General features: G+C 54.2%; 1 protein-coding gene across 2 annotated transcripts in view; it reads right to left on the bottom strand.

Moving 5' to 3' along the window:
- The window catches only part of RNF19B (ring finger protein 19B), a 28,750-nt gene extending 8,263 nt beyond the window's left edge, over nucleotides 1–20,487 (bottom strand). Inside the window, exons 1-2 of one of the 2 annotated variants that reach the window (XM_055798694.1) lie at nucleotides 18,249–20,487; nucleotides 3,830–4,519 (exon numbers count right to left, since the gene is read on the bottom strand). In XM_055798694.1, the coding sequence (XP_055654669.1) occupies nucleotides 3,830–4,401 (572 nt within the window). In that variant the 5' untranslated portion in view covers nucleotides 4,402–4,519; nucleotides 18,249–20,487. Of the gene's footprint in view, nucleotides 1–3,829; nucleotides 4,520–17,681; nucleotides 17,704–18,248 lie in introns of those variants that run through there. The other variant, XM_055798693.1, reaches the window with a different exon arrangement.
- Nucleotides 20,488–20,548: the final 61 nt, after the last annotated feature.

The following is a 20,548-nucleotide window of genomic DNA, read 5'->3' as shown; positions in this document are numbered from 1 at the left end:
GTAAGCAACCCCATGCTCCAAATTAACCCCTCACTGGAAAGGTAAGGTTTTTCTAAACACTCGAGCAAATCCTACCAGAAATAACAATCATTGCCTTTTATATGTTATTCCTAGAGAAATGACAAACGTCACAAACAAGCCCACAGCTGTAGGGAAACAAACTACACGGCTGTTTGTTAGGGAAAGAAATAACACACCTCCACATTCAAGGTCAGCTAGAAAGAGGCTCTTGAAGCAACGTGCCCAGGATTAGCCACAGCAGGATGCGGGCAGCCAACGCGTGCCCTCTCCACACCTGACCTCTGGCACATCGCTGCCTTCAACTGCCACTTCCAGGCTCAACCCCAGCAGCCAAAAAGGGAAACTGACTTGTCCCCACACAGCGATGACAGCAACCGTCTTCCCAAGATCCCAGGAATCGCACAACTCCGCTTCCAGCCCACTCCTTGGATGGCCACGAGTTGCCTCCGTCCCTCCTCCTGCTGCTCTGTGGGAGCCTGAGCCTCACCGGTTGCCTCCAGCCTCATTCACCGAGCTCAGCCCACACAGCTCCGTTTCTTTAAAGATTCTGTTATTCTCCCAAGCTCCTAGGAGAGATGTAGTGTGACAAACACTAGACAGCGATACCACCTGATTGTAGCACGGAAACAAATAAAAAAGCTGCAAACGATTTGTATTGCGACTGATGGCGCATCAATTGACCAGCGCTTCCATGGCAACATGCACCGGTGTCATGTTGGTCCTCCTCCTCCCCAGCAGCACAGCCAGGCTCTTTCATTTACAAAGACTGCGGTAGGCGTGGAAGGCATAGGATGCTGTGTGCCACATGCCTGGGGTTTTGTCCATCATGGCCCAGCAGCCCCTGGATGTCATCACCTTGGCCGTAGGTGACACCCAGTGCCACGCATCGCTGTGCCCCCTGTCCTACTCTCCTGCTCTGGCTCCGTACACCGCCACTACTACAGTGGGAAAGCCTGTTGTAAATAATTCATACTGTGACTTTACATAAGCACAGCGACACAAGCTCGCTGGGAAGAATGAATAGGGTGATTAATTCCTCTCCCTGCCCGAGGGCTGATTCCAGCAGCCTTTGTTTGAGCACTACAGACACACCAGCAGCACTGCTCCACCAGAGATGCCCGGTCTCCAGCAGCCCCAGGGGTTGCTTCTTGCTTCTGCTGGGCAGCTCAGAGGATGCCCGAGCACATCGCCTGGCTCACGCTGCTAACCAGGCAGGAGGGTTTTGCTAGCACGAAGAGCTGTGCATTGCACCAGTCTGCCCAAACCCCCCTCAAGCAACAGTCGGAACAGACTCAGGCTGGGTTACTGTCAAAGAGTCAACAACCTCTGGGCTGTGCTGGGGCCTCCTCCTTCCAACCAGACAGCCTGGGCGATGTCTGTTGCATTTACACCTTATCCTGGGCACAGATAAATATCATAGCAGCCAAAAAGCTGAGACTCAGTAAGCAGGAACCGGATTTTCTCTAGCCGGTTAGCACTGACAACAGGGGCATTCCCTCTGGTATTGCTCTTCGAGCTGCATAACCTGCTCTATCTCCCTGATCTTATCCCCAGCACTACTGAAATATCAAGATCTAGCAGTTAATTTTGCTTTGGAAAGGTGCAAAGCTGTTGTTCGCAATTAACGTCGCCTTCTGAAGAAACAAGCCCTTATCCAGAGGTGAAATGGGTAACCTGAGCCAGGTTAACCGATTTGCATAGGAAGGCTATTACAATGCTCTGATTAAATCTTCACAACCCTCCCACCAGGCTTTCCATTCTGACTACTAGGTCAGACTTTCCTTTCATGTTCTTGCTACCCACAATCGCAATCCAAGCCGAGTTCTAGCTAAACTTCGTAGCACTTCTCTAAGTTTCCCGAACAAAGCCCTTTTCCAGGCAGCTTTGGCTCATGCTCAAACAGAAACCTAACAGAGTTCATTTGAAAGAAAAGAGAAGAGAAAATGAAAGCAACACACACATAACTATAAAGTCATCAGGCTTGGCTGACTTCTGGACAGACATTTCCTCACTTAGGCAATGGATGAGTCAACATCACTCCTCTGTGCCATGCATACACATCCTCACTGGGAAAAAGTGACCATTTTCGGGTCCTTCGTCCCTACCGTGGAAGCTGCAGGGTGTCCCTGTGCACTGTCCCCACGCTCGCAGCAATACCCGCAGCCGGGAAACTCCACGCTTCCCATTTGTGTGGGAAAAAAAAGCTTTAAATTAGGGAAATGATGGCTCAGCTAAAACCCCCTTCAAGTCCTATCACTCATACCCGATTTGCCTGTATTTCCACAGTCCCCAAGGTCAAATCCTGATGCTCTAGCAAGGCAGCAGAGACAGAGTGTCATTTTGGTGCCCATGTACTGTGCTGAAGAGACTGCTGACAAGCAAGCAAAGAACACCTGCAATGAGGGCTCTTCACGGCACTCGGCAGGACCAGAAGTGTCTATCAGCAGCAGCACCCCACTAGGGGTGAGCCACCCTTCCCTGCGCTGTCCTGGGATGGGCAGCACCCCAGCAGGACAGCGGGTCCCAGGACCATCCCAGCTGGGATGCCATACCCAGAACCTGCTGGGGAAAGGCAGTATCCCCCTGGGACAGTGGGTCCCACCTCACCCAGCTGTCCCAGGACCTGCTGGGGATGAGCAGCACTCCACCAGGGTGTGGGCTGCCCTTCCCCAAACAGTCCCAGGACGGATGGATGGGGCAGCACCTTATGGGGACAGCAGGTCCCCCCTCCCCAGGCTGTCTCAGTATGGAGGGGGCAGCACCCTATGGGGACAGAGAGCTCCCCCTCCCCCGGCTGTCCCAGGATGGGGGACAACACCCTATGGGGACAACACCCTATGGGGACAGAGAGCTCCCCCTCCCCCGGCTGTCCCAGAATGGGGGGCAGCACCCTATGGGGGCAGCACCCTATGGGACAGAGGGTCCCCCCTCCCCCGGCTGTCCCAGGATGGGGGGCAGCACCCTATGGGGACAGCACCCTATGGGACAGAGGGTCCCCCCCTCCCCCGGCTGTCCCAGGATGGGGGGCAGCACCCTATGGGGACAGCACCCTATGGGACAGAGGGTCCCCCCTCCCCCGGCTGTCCCAGGATGGGGGGCAGCACCCTATGGGGACAGCACCCTATGGGACAGAGGGTCCCCCCTCCCCCGGCTGTCCCAGGATGGGGGGCAGCACCCTATGGGGACAGCACCCTATGGGACAGAGGGTCCCCCCTCCCCCGGCTGTCCCAGGATGGGGGACAACACCCTATGGGGACAACACCCTATGGGGACAGAGAGCTCCCCCTCCCCCGGCTGTCCCAGAATGGGGGGCAGCACCCTATGGGGGCAGCACCCTATGGGACAGAGGGTCCCCCCTCCCCCGGCTGTCCCAGGATGGGGGGCAGCACCCTATGGGGACAGCACCCTATGGGACAGAGGGTCCCCCCTCCCCCGGCTGTCCCAGGATGGGGGGCAGCACCCTATGGGGACAGCACCCTATGGGACAGAGGGTCCCCCCTCCCCCAGCTGTCCCAGGACAGGGGACAGCAGGTCCCCCCTCCCCAGGCTGTCTCAGTATGGAGAGGGCAGCACCCTATGGGGACAGAGGGCTCCCCCTCCCCAGGCTGTCCCAGGATGGGGGGGGGGCTGCACCCTATGGGGTCAGAGAGCTCCCCCTCCCCAAGCTGTCCCAGGATAGTGGGGCAGCACCCTACGGGGACAGCAGCACTCCCCAGGCTGTCCCAGGACGGGGGGCAGCACCCTATGGGACAGAGGGTCCCCCCTCCCCCGGCTGTCCCAGGATGGGGGGCAGCACCCCCGGACTCACCCGCAGTCGGGGGCCGGGCACCAGCGGCAGTCGGGGTCGGCGGCCAGGCAGCGGCGCAGCATGAACTCCTCGTACTTGGCCACCAGGTGCGGGGAGTCGCGGAGCAGGCGGCGGATGTCGGCGGGGTTGAGGCGCTCGCTGCACTCGGGGCAGCAGATGTTGACGCGGGACTCGGTGATCTCGATGCGCAGGTACTGCCGCAGGCAGGCCCCGCACGACCGGTGCGGGCACGACAGCAGCCGCGGGGCGTTCTCCGCCGGCTGCCGCACCAGGCACAGCGGGCACTCCAGCTCCTCTTCGCCGCCGCCCTCCGGGACCACCGGGGCTTCCTCGGGGGGCGGCGGCGGGGGCGGCGGCGGCGGTGGGGCCGGCGGGGCAGCGGGGGGCGGCGGCGGGGCGGCGGGGGGCGGCTCGGCCTTGGTGCGGCGGCGGCCGCCGGCGGCAGAGGCGGCGGCGGCGGAGAAGACGCTCTGGAAGGAGAGGCGGCGGCGGCGGCCGGGCTTCGGGCACTTGGCGGCGGCCGAGTGGATGGAGGAGGAGCGCGGCGACTCAGAGTCCCGCTCAGAGCCCATGGCGGCGGCCGGGCGGCGGTGTCCGCCGGCGGTGGGAGTCCGGGTGTGGCGGCGGCGCCAGGCGAGGGTCGTTCCGTAGGACGAGGGGCAGCTCCGGGCGCAGCGTCCCACCGCCCCGCTGCAACGACAGCGGCGCCGGAGCTGAGTGAGTGCGGCACCGCGCCCGCCCCGCCCACTGCGCAGCCGCCCCGCCCCGCCCCGCCCCGCCCCGCCCCGCCCCGCCCCGGGCGCGGCCGCCCGCGCCGCCATTTTGGTTGCGGGCAGCGCCCATGGGGAGGCCCAAGGCCCGAGGCCCGCGGCGTAGCGGCGCCGGCTGCCCGCCCGCCCCAGCGGCTCCCCTCGGCATCCAGCCGCCCGTCCTGGGTGCTGGCGGGGCCCCGTGGCCTGGAGCACCACTACCTGGCCTGGCGTGGGCCACGGCGGCCTGCAGGCCTCACCCAGCCCCAGGCATTCCCTGACCCAGGTGGGTGTGAGGGAGCCGGGGGATGAGTGTGGGGTGTTCCCTGGGGCGGTTTGCTTTGTAACGTGTCTCTTGTTGGAGAAGGGGAGTCTGTAACCGCAGGAGTCCCCTCTAAATCTAAATCCATTCATCCCACCAAGGGACCTTGTTCCTCTGTGATATTTGTGAAGCGTCGAGTGGAGATTTACCGACTGAGGAACTCTTCCTAACTGCAGGGTTTAGCCTCTCGTGCAGAGACACTGAAACAACAACCCACATCATGTAAAAGCCTCTGTTTCCTTCCAGTGTTCCCCTGTGCCCATGGGGGCTGCCAAGCTCGCCTCCTGTTCAAAGGCAGATCAGCTAATGGGAAGGACGCTGCCTCTTATTATGCAGGGGAGGCGAAGCAGAAAGATCTGCTGTGGCTCTGGAGTGCGTGTTAAATTGGCACAGAAGGGGCTGCTTTCCCTGTAGACTGTCAGCTCCTGACTGGACAGACTGTAGTTATTCATGTGACAAGTGTGGCTTCATCACTGCCTTCCAGCCATCATCATTCCTGAAACCATTCCTCTCAGCAAAGCCTATTTGCATAGTTATTACCAGGCTCCTTCCTGGCTGCAGAGGCCCTGTTCGGTACCTCTGGGATGGAGAATGGGATTTAGCGAACCGAACCCAGGCTGACAGTCAGAAGCACCTGCATTTCAGTGCTTGCGCTGCCTGACTTGCTGTAGGCAAAGACCCCGTGCCTGTCTATACAGCAGCGATAATGATGCCGCTTCCCTGTTTGATGGATAGATGAATGAAGGCACAGAGGGAGTGAATCACCTGCACAAAAGCATACAAATGAAGCTTCCGCGTCTCCTAATACCCTTCAGCTCTCTTGTTACCTTCCTTGTGCTTTTCTTCATTAATTCTGTGCCTGCCATATACCCTCACTTAGTGCTTATCTTGAGATACCTGCTGCACCCAAGTCCTTCCCTAGAGCTTATATTTCCCAGATATTTTCCAGCTATCCCTCATCTCAGCTGCGCTCTGGCATGCCTGCCACAATACAAATGGCTTTGGCCCAGCTGGCAGTTTTGGACCACACTTAGGATTGGCCTTGGAGTGTTAAATTCCTGCCTGGGATATCAAGAACCCTGTTATTAGCAAGCTAATTTAGCAAGGGAGCCAAACATTTCTTCTCCAAGAGAGGCAGGGGTGCTACAAGGGTGTCTGTGGAGCGTGTTGCCCCTGAGCAGTGTGAGCTGCTGAGCTCCAGTCCCTGGCAGGTCATGGGCAGGCATGAAGAAGCTTAGCATTTTTCTGACAGTTGTGATGTGGCGCTCCTGGAGTGACAGGATCCTCTCCCTATTTCAGTGGTGGGAAAAGAAGGCCAGAGAAAGGGAGGAGGGATGTTGCACTGGTGTAAAACAAGATTATATTGAAATTTGCCATTCCTGTCTGAGATGAGCCAGGTATGAGGCATCTCTAAATGGCTGTCGCTACCCATCTGTAGCAGAGACTGTCTTGGTTTGATGATTTCACTAGAAAAATCACACTCCTGACTGAAATAGAGAAACCTGAACAGGACTCGTGTGTGGGACGGATCTCCCAGACAGCGCTCTGACAGCTCAGCCCTACGTCCTTTGCAGCGCAAGAGCACAGACTGTAACTAATTGTGGGAAGGTTTCATCTCAAAAGCTAATGTGAGACAGGCCTGAATTACCAGTAGTGCAGACACAAACAGAGAGACAGAGAGCAAAACCATCTGGAGTCCCTGGGAAAGGCATCAGCTCGCGATGCGCTGATGGGGCAGAAATGACTCTTCATTCCTTCATATGAGGAATGCAACAAACAGGGCTGGGGGAGGCCAGGGTAAATCCAAGGGACTCGTGCTGCCATCAGAGTCATCTCCCCTGCTCCCGAGCTGCACAGACCTCTTGCCAAGTCTTTGTATGTTTGAGGGAATTCGGTGCTTTTACAGAGCTCAGAGATACAGACTTCTAACTGTCCTGACCTTGCTGTGGTCCAGACATACCATCTACTTGAAAACAAGTTCTCTCCATGGCTGAGGTGTTTCTTCGTGGCAAGTTTCCGTAGCCCTTGCCAGGAGCAGAGGCTCCCGTTCAGCATGTTCCTGACTAGGGAGCAGTTTGAACCTGGTAGTTTGTTTTGATTCAAATTGAAAAAAGAGACCAACCCAGCCAGGAGCTGGGGCTGGGAAGGAGAGGGCACGGAAGCAGGCTGCCAGGGAGGGGAGGAAAGAAGCTGATTGGAAAGTCACCGGATTGGGAATGAGATCAGCTCAGCCCCTCCCTAGGGCTGCAGGGAAATGGTCACCAGTTTGACCGTTTGTTTAACTGAGGGATATTTGAAAAGATAAATAAAAATTAAAATAAAATAGAAGGGAGGGGTGGGGCGAGGTGGGCGGGATTCAAATGCTTCAGTGAACCGCTTCACAAATTCCAGCTCCAATAGGCAAATTTGCTCTTGCTTACACTGGCAGAAAGCTAGAAGACTGCTGACTTCCAACCCCGCTGCTTAAATCAGGGCAGGATTTGGCACAGGCGACTTTTAAAGCCACCTGAACACGCTGTATCTCCCAGGAAAGCTTCCAGCAGCAGTGCAGGGCGTGCTTTGTCCAGGCACCAGCTGGAGCCAACCTGCACTGCCCAGTGCCGTTCCCAGTCTGGATGGACCAGCTAGGGAGGCTGGGCTGGGCTGAACCCACTTTTGAGAGGCACAATACTGCTTTCCAAAGAAATAGCCCAGCCACCCACACCCCAAAACCCCCTGCAAAGCAGAGTGACAGCTCTGTCACTGGCATAAAGGAGGAAGATGCCTCTGGTGATGTAATGAAAATTCCCCTTCGTAATTCAGAGAGTGAAAGCAGAGGCTGGCTGCGGGGAAGGGATTGCGAAACTCGGCTCTCAGACTGGGAGGATTTGCATGGAGGGACTGGTGTGTGCCATGGCTGGGAATATTGCTGCGGTGGGGTGCTGGCGGGCAGGCCCACTGGCTTTGGTTTGCAGCCGATAAATTAGAAACTCCAGCTCCTGCCACGTCCCCTTTGCTCACCACCCCCTTTCCTGGTTAGCCAGATGTCACAGGTATGGTAATAACTGCCTGTTGCTCTCACCCCTGGCCTGCAGGACACAGGGGGATGTTGAAACGGCTATTTTGGGACACGGAAAGATTCAGTCTGCCTGAAACCTCCAGGTCATTCTGACCCTGAGGTGTGAACCGCTCCCTGGAAGAGACTTTTCTCTAGAAGTGCGTGGGTCTTCTTGGGGTTTCTCCCTCTTTAACCAGGAAGGGATGGGTGCTTATTTGTGGGTGACAGGCTGTGTTGCGGAGCAGATTGAGTTTAGAGAAAATCCAGCTCATGTTACTTCTTTGTGAAATAGCCACAGACGTGATGAAATGGGGGAAGGAGGGGAACAGCTTTATACCGGGAATTCTTCCTTATTGCCAGACAGGGGCACTCTGGAATGACTCAGCTCTGGCCACGCTGGGCAGGTTGAGACCTTTGGCCCTGCTCAGGTGGGATAGCCAGGGCTGTCAAAGGGATCCAGAGGCGTCAGGATTCACCAGTGCCAAGATGCAGGTTACAGCTCTAAGGGTCTCTCTCCTGTGGACCCACCACAGGGCACAGCCAAGCGCATGCTGTGACACTTTGCAGACAAACCTGAGAGGCTGCTGTACTCGCAGATCTAGATGAAGACGAGAGGGACAGACAAATCCAAGTGGCACAAAGGTAGTTTTAAACCTCTCAGAGGTGCAGTGTGGGCTCTCATCCCAGCTCCCTGCCCTGAAGAGTCGTGCCAGGAGCATGTGGGCTTCCCTCAGTCCTCTTGGGGCCCCTTGGTGTGCAGAGCAGGGATGGCAGTCTTGGTCTGTTGGAGGGCTTTGACGAAGCGTAACTCTGAGAGCTTTGAGATCGGTAGCGAGGGATGCTTTGCATTCACGAGGTAGCAGCTGTGTATTCAAGAACTGAAGCTCATTGGGGTCATTTTCTGCCAGGGCCCTGGGGAAACACTGGTTTGTAATGACATGCACTCTGATCATTTCTCAGATGGAGATGTCATTAACGGCCATTTATGTCTCTCCAGGGAAGACACCAGTGGCTGGGGAGGGCTCTCCCCAGTGTGCAAATCTGCACACACTTTCTGGGTTGATCTAGTTAGTTCATGTTCTGTTTGCCTCTCGTGGTCCCCTGAGATGTGTTCAGGAAAGGAAGAGATGATTCTGCTTGACTCTTTTTCTCTGCTAGACTTAACAAGGATTGACATTCTTTTAAATGAAGAGGAAAAGGCAGGAGATGCGAACCCTAGGATCACAAATTCAAGGCTCTTCCAAGAGGATTTGTTCTGGTTTAGTCTGTGGTTACACCTCCTCTCCCCATCCCACTCTGCTCCCTCCTAACACCCACACGCACAGCACAGCAATCTTCCACTCCCTGCTGTGACTTTCCGGGGAAGATGCTGTCATGTGAAATACTGGGAGAGAGTTACCACATGGTAACTCTGAAAGCGTCGCACGTCCCTTGCAGAACAGGCCTGCAAACAGAGGAATGCTGTGCTTCCCCTCCTCAAAATCCTGAATACTCTCAGGGATGGAGGTGGGGGTAGCAGGGAATCGTCTTGTAAGCTTGGGAGCCGCCTACACACATGGCAAGTCTTGTCAGCAGCTGATAAAAGAGGTGGGAGGTGGGGAAATTTTGAGGGGGAAGAACTTGGAGGCTTGCATGCCCATGTAGCTCACCATTCTGTCTCCTCCAGGGCTCAGCCAGCCAGGATGGCCACGGGCTTAGCCCTGTCACTGAGATGTGCATCGAAAGGAGACCCCGAACAGGGACTCGGAGATAACCACTGTCTACTTCAGCAATGACGTAAAGGTAAGGAGCATTAAGCAATTACTTTTAATAGTAATCTGACATGCTTTTCCCTTCTACAAAAGAAGCATTTCCTTCTGTAATAAAAGCACAGGCTGTTCTGATTTCTTTGTACACCTGCTGTCCCGCACACTCATTGTATGGCTTTGGGGACAGAAATAACAATGATCCTTGCTCTTGATTCACTTTTACTGGTGACCTGCTATCCTTAATGACAGGGGATTTGTAACTGAGAAGGTTTAGCACAGTAGGGTGCTGCCATCAGGAAAGTGTTGGTCTGATCCCTACAGTATGAGAAAGCAGCCAGACTCCCTCCTCACCCGAGCTGTTAAACAGACAATTATGTGTTTGCTGTTGGCATAAACACAGGCAAATTAGTCACTGGAGAAAACCCCAGTGCCTGTGACAGCTGGTTGTGGCTAGAAGAAGGTGGGGGTGACAAACACCTCTGCCAGCTGCAGGCAGCTCCCTGTCCTGGCCACACTGTGCTGGGGTGGCCAGGCACTCAGCGGGGAGAGCCAGGTGCCACCAGCAAGAGGCATGGAGATGGCATGGCAGGGCAGGAACCTAGCACTGGCTCTGGAGGCTCTCCTGTCTCCCTGATGACAGCTGGTTTTTGGGATGTTCAGCATCTTGCAGGACGTGAGCAAACGTGGCCGCAACAGAGGCAGCAAGGATCAAGGTGAAATCTTCAGGAGGACCATTTGTGGAGGACCAAGGAAGGGTTTGTTCTGCCCTCAAGAGAGCAGATGCAGAGAAGCTAGAGCACTGGCACGGGGCTCGATTTCTGCAAGGAGAACAGAGTGAGGCACTGGCCTGGTTTCCAGGAAAGGGAACAGTGTGTCACAGAGGAGGCACTGAAAAGACCTGAGGCTTCTGCCTCAGCTTTCTGTCTTACTCCTGCAGACACGTGGCTGCTTGGGAGTTCAAAAGGCTGAACTGGAGGCTGTCCTGCAGCTGGCGCAGGACAGGAAGCTGTGGGCTTCTCCTGCAGAGCCGTTGCTGGCGCAGAGACCACAAACAGTGTCCCTGTCTCTGTTGAGGATCCCTGCATGGTTCAGCATCTTTCTCCCTACAGCACTGACCTTTGCGGTGGGAGTGTGGGAACCGGAGCTGGATGGGAAGGCTTGGTACAAGGCATTAGTTCTAGTGCCCAGGCCCCCAGAGAGGCACTGGCAGCCCTTCAGCAGCATCTCAAAACCTCACAGCATCTCTGACATCCTTTCCAGCTGGTGCCTCCTACAAACACAGGTAGGGCTGGGCACACCACATGTTTCCTCCACCCGACCCACCCATTTCCTATTTTCTGCAGACATGACAACTAGTGAGTTAATCCTGCAGGCCATAAACTAAGCTGTATTAGCAGACACCATCTGTCCTTTTTCATTTGCTGATGCACGACCTATTTTGCTGTGTAGTGGAGCAGGCGCTGCAGTTTCGGGGCTTGCCTGTTTCAGTGTCCCTGTTGCCAGGCTATAATCCACTGCTCGCAGTGACCTGCTAATGGGAGAAGGCTCCAGTGAATTGAGTACCAGAGGGACCTGCCTGTTGTGGGCAAGTGGTGGCTGAAGCCTGTCCCTATGGCTGCTTGGCCTCAAAGGAGGTTTGAGCCTTGATCCCACAAAGCACCAGTTAACAACTGGGAAGAGAAAAGTCTCAGCAGAACTTTCAAGGACAAGAGCGTCACTGGACACGGTGAAATAAGACCCCTTTAGAGCTGCCACCCAACCCTCACAGCCCTGCGCTGGAGCTGGGGACAGTATAAGCTAAATAAGAAAAGTCCTTTCAGGACTGTTTTCATCTTGGCAGGGGAAGAGACATATCCACACTCCCTCAGTCTCTCACAGAGAGATCTGAACATCTCAGCTCACTTCAGGACCAGTTGGGAGAATATTAGCATGGAGCTCAAACCCTACCATCTGCTCCTGAGGACACAGATGTGGTATTTCTTTCTCCTGAGTAACAACTCTGCACTTCTTTGTCTCAGAGGCAAAGTTTCCAAAACACATACCACCTCAGCACCTCCAGAAGTGCTGTAACACAGAGATTGCTCTCATACCAAAGTGGGGTTCATGGGAACAGGCCATGTGGTTGCTCTGGCCTGGGGTAATTCCTGTGCTTTACAGAAACTGAGCAATGGGAATCACAACAAGACGGGGAAAGACAGGAAGAGAATTCTTTCTTTATCCCTCTAGGGGGATCTAGTCATGTCTTGGAGCGGTCTGCTGACCCTTGTCTGGGTACAGAAGTACAGACATTATTAAAGGCCATAAAACCATCAGGATATTTCCAAACCAGTTATCATATTTCACTTAACCAACTTGCAAAGTAATTCCAAAGGTTAGCCCCTTGCTGCGTGAAGCCACATTTCCTCCTGAATTTGCCAACTTTTTATTTAACTCAGAGCTGGTGGCAGAAATTTTCCCTGAGCTCTGAAATAAAAAACAAGGAAATTCTGTCATGTGCCGTTAGGAGGGAGGGAGGGAGCTGAGCACAGGGAGCTTGGTGCTAACACACTCATCTGTTATTTCAGAACCAGGGCGGCCGCTGCTCACCGACCTGTGCCTGGGGTCCCAAAGGCAGCTGCGGAGTTTTCAGCTTCCTGCCTCATCACACAACAAAAGTGGAAGAGATAGTGAAGGGAGTTACTCAGACTGACCTTGGCATTAGCCAGACAACTTCTTCCTGAGTTAGCTCAGTTGTGCCATTTGGGCTTTCCAAGGAACTCATCCTGCTGGGGTAGGATGTGGCCTGAATCCACCTACTTCTGTGCCATCAGTATCCTCTGAGTAGCCAACACTGGCTGCTGCAAGGACAGGGCAAGTAAGCTGGCGTGGAGGTGTTTCCCTTTCCTGCTAGTTTGGCTATTTTCTCTTAGAAATTGGCTTAAGCTCCGAACCCCAGGGTTTCCTACCCTACTGCAACTAAAATCAGTGGTAACTTCTGCACAGCCTCACTGCCTATAGAGATGCTTGACCCCTTTGCAAATCTTGCTAAGCTTTGGACACCCACAGCTTCCAGTACCAATAAACCCTGCTGTCTCCTTCCCGTCTTCGCTAAGTTTTGCCCGGTTCATGCTGTTGGACACTCACTTGGCCTTTCCATCAGATGTGACAAGAAACGAGTTTCCCGCAAGATGCTGTGATGTCCCTACCACTCTCCTGCGAGGTGTGATCGCCACCCTGCACTGTGGGGAGAGGGGACGGTAGCTGGTGTCAGGGTCTCTGTGCTAGGAACAAGGCTTACTTGCAGACTGACAGCTTGGGGTATAAATCCCCACAGCAGGACTGGTCCCAGCGTTTCTTATTTCTTTCTTTGTGCTTTAGGAAGAGAATTGACTCAAGAATTGTGTTGATCTGAGGCAAGAAACAAACATCCGCCCCTTCACAGGCCACAACCACGGGCCTCTCCTGTGCATTGTGTGAGGAGTGGAGCAGGGAAGGCCAGTGCTTCGCCAAGACTAGAACGTACCCAGATCTGACTACTGTCAGGAGGTGGGAAGAGGAAGAAACAGCCCATGCAGCCAGCCCTGGAAAGGGCGGTTCCTGCTAAGAACTGGCTAGGGAACATTCCCATTTTCATAACTAGCAACAGCTGTCAAAAGGGGAAAGAGGAGTGATTCTGCACCCTGCCAGCAGCACCTCCCGTCTGCAGCCGGGATGGGAGAGCAGCAGAGTACTCCCAGCACAGCCCTCTGGCCCCGCAGCAAGGAAAACGTGTGTCATTTTCCAGAGGGCTGAGCCAGCACTAACCAGGTGGGAAACATATGAGTGTCTCACTTTGAAAATCAGCTTGGTCAGGGTTCCCTTGTCTCAGATGAGATATTTCCCCAGCCTGACCCTTGGTGGCCAAGCCCCTGCCCTCAGCCTTGTTCAGCCCAGGGCTGCTCCCCCAGCGCTCTGTTCTCTCTGCAGCAGAACAAGGTTGGCAAGGGGAGAGGGGAGCTGTAGTTCGGTGTGTCCTTCTTTCATGGGCCAGCATGGAAAGGTAAATGGAGTTTGTTCTGCTGGGGTTTGCCACTGACCCACCCCTTCCTTCCCTCGACCTAATGCCATGACCACAAGCCCATTCCCTCTACCTTCTCTTCAAGCAGAGCCCACCTTTACCACAGCCAGGAAATTCCGCTTCTCCCTCCCTCCTGTCCTGCATCCCTTCACCACCGTGAGAAACCCCCTGCCCTCTCTGGGGCTGATGCTGCCTGTGAGCTGCCTTAGCCAGTCTTTAAGCAAACTACCCCCTGTGCTGTCTGAGGAGGCTGGACTGTGCACAGCAGAAAATTGAGTGGGAGGTTTCTGGGGCAATCAGCATCCACCGAGACCTCAAATGCTTCTCCGAACTCAGGCCCTGCTCCTCTTGCTCCATAGCATTCTTCTAACAGGGAGGCAGCAGCTATGACCGTCTCTGCCCTCTCTGATCCTGGCTGCCATCCCAGGTCCCCTGAGCACCAGAGAAAGTCCAGTGCCTGCCACTGAAACAGCAGTATGTGCCAAGTGCCTCCCAGCTGTCTCAAGAGTTACAGGATCCCTTCCCAGCGTAAGCCCTGCACTCTCTCAGGGGGCAACTGTTGGCAATAACAGCCCTATTTAAACAAAGCTGAGACAGCCTGACTTTACATGGCCCCCCTCTGCCTTTCCCTGCTCCCCTGCCACCAGGCATATTTGGGGAAAAGCCTCTCAAGGCAGCACTGACTCCTGCGCTTCCCACTGTACGTGCAGCTCAGCCACAGCAGCATGCTGCGGTTCACGTAGCTCTGGGTCCTGCTCCAGCTATTCCCACCCACTTTCTGTGGATCTCCTGCAGGATTCACAACCCAGCACCCAGGGGTACTGCCCATCCCCAGACACATAGGAACAGTGCTCTCAGCATGGGATGAGCACCAAAATTGCAGCTGGAGAACCTGGCAGTGGACGTGGAGCAGAGCCCTGTCCCTGGGCTGAGGACCAAGAATGCCTCTTTCCCATCCAACAAGCCAGGGCTTTGAGCCCTGCCAAACCCCAGTGTTTGTTCCTGCGTTTGGCGAGCAAGAGATGGCAACAAAAGCATGTGCAAGGCAGAAAGAGGAGTTCCAGTGAAGGAGGGAAGTGGGTTTCTCTTGGGTCTCTGTGACCTTTTCTGGTTTGGAAATAAGAGAGATGTGCAGAGATGCTAACAATACACAGCAAGGGTGTTTCAACTGCCCCAGCAGCAGAACAAACCCCGTGGCCTCCTTTGGTCAGAGGAAACTGGGGCCCAGAACCACAGCCCAGTCTTTGGCTGCTGAGACGGAACCAGTGGAAATCCAGCTCCAGGGAGTCGGTGCCTTTGCCTGTTTGCAAGGAAAATTTATTTGCAGCCATGGAGCCTTACTATGCGCACTGTCTCTTCCAGCCCTGCTTCTCTGGGATACAGGTCCTGCTGTGTGATGGGAACAGTTTTTCTTCTGCTGACAGCAGCTGAGCCAAGTTCTCCTGGAGCCCATGGACTGGGAGTTATATCAGCTATGCCCTTGGCCGTGAGGATCCCATTGACTCTGTCCTCACCGCCCTCCTCTGAGAAGCAAGCACAGAGAATCAGCTGTTTGGGCAGAGCCATGAGAGGGGCTAAGACCAAAGAGAGTGAAACAGCTCCAGCAGTTTCTCCATGTACTTCTAGCTTAACCTCAGAGAGAAAAAGCAATGCTAGCAGTAGGAAAGAAAAGGGGCAGGGTTGCACAGGTAGTTCAGGAATGCACCGAAAGTCCCCCAGAGCTAAGACCAGGTTTATAGCAAAGATAGAAATGTTGATTTGGCCAAAGGGTAGTATTTCCTTTGGGAACCAGACAACTATTGATTACACAAGTACCCTCAGCTATTAAACAAATAGCTACCTCAGCAGAAGGAAATTCCAGCCTGGGTTTAGTAAGAGGATAGAGGGGACTCCAGGGTGGCCCAGGCAGTGGTGGGAACACACCAACCCACTCTCCTTGACTCAGCTGCTGTGCTGCCTTCCCTGCCTGCGCTTAATGGTACCAGATAAGGAGTGAAAACAAACACAGGGTAGGCGCCTGTGAGTGCCTGTGTGCATCCCTGCCAAAGGAACAGGAAAACATTCACTGCAGTGGAGTCATGGCCAAGACAGACTGTGGAATAGGAAGGATTAAAATGTCTTACAGGACCTGGCTCAGCTTCCAGGGCCCTCTCTGGACACTGGCACAAGGGCAGCTCCTCCCGCTGCCCTGGGCTGCTGCAGAGGCTTGCAGGTCCGCAACCCTCTTTTCCCAGGAGGGCTTGTGTTGCAGGCTGCATACCGCCACCCAGAAGAGCACAAGTTCCCATTTATTATATTTCTGTATTATTGTATATCTAGCAGTGAAAGCCTATGGTAGGGACCAACTGCACAGTTCATACAGCATGGCTGTGGAACAAGATTGCATGAAGGCACTAGGAGCGTGTCAAGAGACTCAGCTGCTTCAGCTGATGTGCAGATGCCAGGCTGTGTAATATTCACATGATCATCCCTTTTGCGGTGTAGGCAAGTATAGAGCCAGCTGAGCAGTGGAGAAGGTCAAGGAGGTTTGACTTGGCCTTTCTGCTTAGGAGGTCCTGGTGCCATTCCCCCACTACATTTTGAATAACCTTGAAAAAAATCAAGTTGAAACGTGACTTAGAAGCAGTTCTGGAGGGAGCCAGCTCTGGATGGGTCCAGGCGCTCCCAAACGAGACCTTGCTGGCCATGCAGAACTGCAACCTCGGGGTCTGAAACTGCAGAAAGGCAGTGTTAACTCCTTCCTGCACCCTTCTCAAACTGCATCCTGAAGCCTGGTTCAGGCTGTGCCCAGCAAGGTCTCGTTTGGGAGCGCCTGGGCCCATCCAGAGCTGGCTCCCTCCCACCACAGCTGCCCTGTGCAGCACTGAGGGCTGGCACAGAGAGCTGCTAGCAGGTCCTCTCCTCCCCTGCCCGCCCACGTCAGAGGCATGAAATGCAGCTGGCCACGCAGCCACCTGGGTGACAACACCGCAGCTTGCTCCTAAAAGCCTCCAAGCGTGGGGCCTCTGACCCGTTGCTCCCACAGAAGTCCCACACAGCAGCACAAGCTGTTGCTGTTCACAGAATGACCATAAAATAGACAGTAGTACAGCCGGCCTGGGCCGCTCCCAAATGCTCCCTATAGATCCAGCATCTGTGCCTTCATGGGAGAGGATCGTGCATCTCGCAGCAATAGCCTCCCGCATTTAAAGCATATTTGTGCTCCATATTGCAAATCTGCTCTCTCATGCACTCTCAGGCATTCCTGACCACAATTCTTCATGGCCCCACTGCTGCCCCCAGCCCTTTAACCGACACGGGGAACACGTTATTTCAGCAAAATGGTCATGACAAGAGCATTGGCCTTTTCCTGGTTTTGGATTTCAAACAAGGTTTCTTCAGCCCTACTGAGCTTCTGCTTTGTGCCTCCTTCCATCTCCACCCCAGTACTGGTTTCTAACACCCACAGGGGTTACCAGCAATGGGCTTCTGACCCCAGATGTACTTTCCTCAGTCAGATACACATTGAGGATCGTGATGGGCAAAAGTCCGGTTAGCACAGATTGAGTAAGTGCTAATGAACTCGCTTTCTGGTTTGCTAATGTACTGCAGGGCACTACTGCCCAGCCTGTTTGTAGGTGTACAGTCCGTACACCTCCCGCTGTGGAATCAGAGCTGTAAACCCACCAGCTTTTTCAAGCATTAAAGAACGAGCCCAGCTTTTGGATTAAGAGGAGAGATGAAATTCACTCCAGGGCCATGGGCCAGCAGAGCACATAGGTAGCACTGGCATGCTGCAGGGCACAGAGGTGACCGCCACCCCTTGTTCTCTCCGCTAGCAGATCAGATCCCGTTATGCAACCGTTATGCTAAAAGGCAATACGACATCCAGAGCAGTTTCAAGGACTTTGTTATTTTGCCTTCCAGGTCTGCAGATCCCCAGGATCCACATCCAGATAGCTCCCAGCAATAATTGTGTACCTGGCTGCCTTCCTGAGAACTATTGCTTCCTGGACAGGCAGGGTAAGTGTTGAGGCTGCTAGAGATGTGCAGCTGAGGATTCCCATCCTAAATTCATGCTTCTGGGCTTGGTCCCGGTGCACCAGCTCTGCTTACAGCCTCCTGTTAGTTAGATGCAGCTCAGGGGACTGGGTCTCCAAACTTCTGATTCATTTCATCAACAATTCGTGCTCTAATCCCAAGAGAGAACTCCGATCCCCTTCTCCAGAGAGGAACCAGGGCTGCTCCCCAGTCCCTTTAGCCCATCCTGGAGGTGCAGGTACTCCTGGCTCTTCCCAGCAGTGTCAGTGACACACACAGGGACAACATTTACAGTTTCTGCACCAGCCACCCAGGCACTGACCTGGTATTACTGCCCGAGGACCAAGCCCTCCTGTGGCAGGCTGTTAAGGCATTGTATAATGTTGCTGCTGCCCAAGAGCCACCCCACGCCAGCACGTTAAGCCAGAAAGATGCCGAGGCAGGCTTTGACCTCACAGCCGCTCGTGGAGCCCACCCTGACCCGCTGCCCCCCGGAGCATCTCTTACCTCTCCCCGGAGCCCACTCCTGATGCAGCGCTCTCCCCTCCGCAGTCTCCCTGGCTCTCTCTTCCCCACTCCCCTTCCCTCTGCGCCACCTCCCCGGGTGATGTCAGCGCAGCCCTGCCTCCGCAGCCTCCCCATCACACCCCTCCACAGGCATGCAGCCGCCCATCACACCCCACTGCTGCTTCCCTTCCCAACGGTTGCCACAGCGACAGGAGAGGGAATCCCATCCGCTGTTCCTCCACCTCCCAGGGTCTCGCTTGGTATCACCCACTGCAGCTCTTCCTAAAGAGCTCGGACACCCTGAGAAGGACAGGGTGACAACAGGGAACAGCAGCAGGCAAAGGTCGGTGATGGCCTTGGGAGAAGCCGTGGCTCAACGTACCTGGAAGGGAGAGCAGAGGCAGTCATGGGAAGCAGGCTCAGACAAAACAGGCACTCACTTACCTCACAGCAGTTACCCCCCAGCGCTCTTCCCACCTTTCCACCCCCTCCATTCATCGCTCTCAGCCAGTTCTTTGTTCCTCAGCCCCACGTGCTCGTTCTGTTTCAGGGCTGCACACATGAGTGTGTACAAAGTCTACAGACAAGGGATTTGTGCTCCTTGCCCGCAGCAGGCAGTCTTTGCAGTGACTTCTCCTCGCTCCCAGGTCAAGGTCAGAGATCAGATATTGATTGGAAACTTAAGACCAGGCTCCAAACCAGACCACCAGGAGTCGGTGGACTCATTACTACTAACCACAAATCCACAGTGAAAGGTTTTTCTGCAATCTCTGTTGCAGATGGCTTCATCGGCAAGGGAGAAGGGCAGATACTGTATTTTTAGGACTGCAGCACATTTTTAATGGAAAGAGATGGTCCAGGGCTTTTCAACCCTCCCCCCCATCCAAGATGCTGTTTCTTTTCAGCAGAAATATTGCTGCATTAGAGAACAGGTCACTTCCTCTATCAGTGAGAATTCAGTGTCCTATTTGATGCTGGTCCTTGTGCTATAAATAGGAATTTTCTCCTTTTATAGTTGCTGAATAATTGTGTGTATGAAATATGAACACAGTTTTCAAAAGAGTGCCTGATAAGCAGCTTGCTGGAATGAAATGGTTGAACAGAAGGAATTTACAGCACCTGCAGAGCATTGCATGCTGTGGAAAACATTCAAGGTCAACATGACACAGACAGGTCACAGAACAGATCCAATGACAGAAGACATAGGCTCAAGCTAAACAGCCTCCCCACAGCAGCCTTTCCCACAGCACCCCAACAATTCATTTCACTCTGCACTTAGCTAAGGATCAAACAGAAGAAGCCCAGCCCAGAGGAGCCAAGACTTCTCCATCCCACGTACTAGAAAGCCAGGAGAAGCAGGCAGAACAGGTTTTTAAAACAACAGCAGGCAAGTAGTAGAGGACAAAAATCTCAAACAACAAGGAAAAGCATAGCTTAACATCCATCATCAAAAGAAACAAGGGAAGAACATCACAAGTGCCAGAGTGGCACAAGCTTGCCTTCAAAAGAGAGAGAATGCTAATCCGGAGGTACACAGAGGTAATGAGAACACCAGAGCACACAGAGACTGAATGGTGGAGGAGCAAGAGAGCCCAATTATGCTGAAGAAACCAGTAATTGCTGGAGGAAATGGGTGTATGCAGCCTGACCCTTTCTGATGCTGGTCCACGGTGCCTAAACCAAAGCCCCAAACATGAGCAGGGCTACAAGGGTGGTACCAAAGGCACTGTGGAGAAACGATGACTCTCCATGAGCACGCCACAAACAGCCTTCCTCTGAGATACCTCGGAGCACCAGAGTCCCTGTGGAGGCAGGATACAGGGAGGCCAGGAAATGCTGCTCTTCCCTGTGTTAGAGCAGATTTTGCCCTGTGTATTTAGAGAGACCAGTGGAGAGGAAGGGAGGAATGCAACAAGGTTCGAAAGGCAGAAAAATGTGCAGAAACAGAAGACACAATACGTGGCTTCCAGTTGCTGCAGGAGGAGAGAAGGAAATAACATCAGCTCCTCCACACGCTGGCGATGTGAAGGGAGGAAAAAGGCTAGGAATTACATCAGCTGAAAATACCTGAAAGGAGCTCTGGCTAGAAAGGGTCAGGATACACAGGGGCTCAGTGCTTTCAGCATCACACAAAGAAACAGGAGAGAGAAGACCAGCAAAAGACACTATTGCTATAGCGCTACAAAGCATTGGAACACATTCAGCAAGGAAGAGAGATAAAAGGAATTACAAGCCACATTTTCAAGCGCACAGAACAATATCCTTGAGACAGGATCAGGCCCAAGAATCCACCCAGCTCA

The sequence above is a fragment of the Falco peregrinus genome, chromosome 3 (genome assembly GCF_023634155.1).
Source record: "Falco peregrinus isolate bFalPer1 chromosome 3, bFalPer1.pri, whole genome shotgun sequence".
NCBI lineage: Eukaryota > Metazoa > Chordata > Aves > Falconiformes > Falconidae > Falco > Falco peregrinus.
The sequence above is the reverse complement of the archived record's forward strand: the minus strand, read 5'-3'. Positions and strand labels throughout refer to the sequence as shown.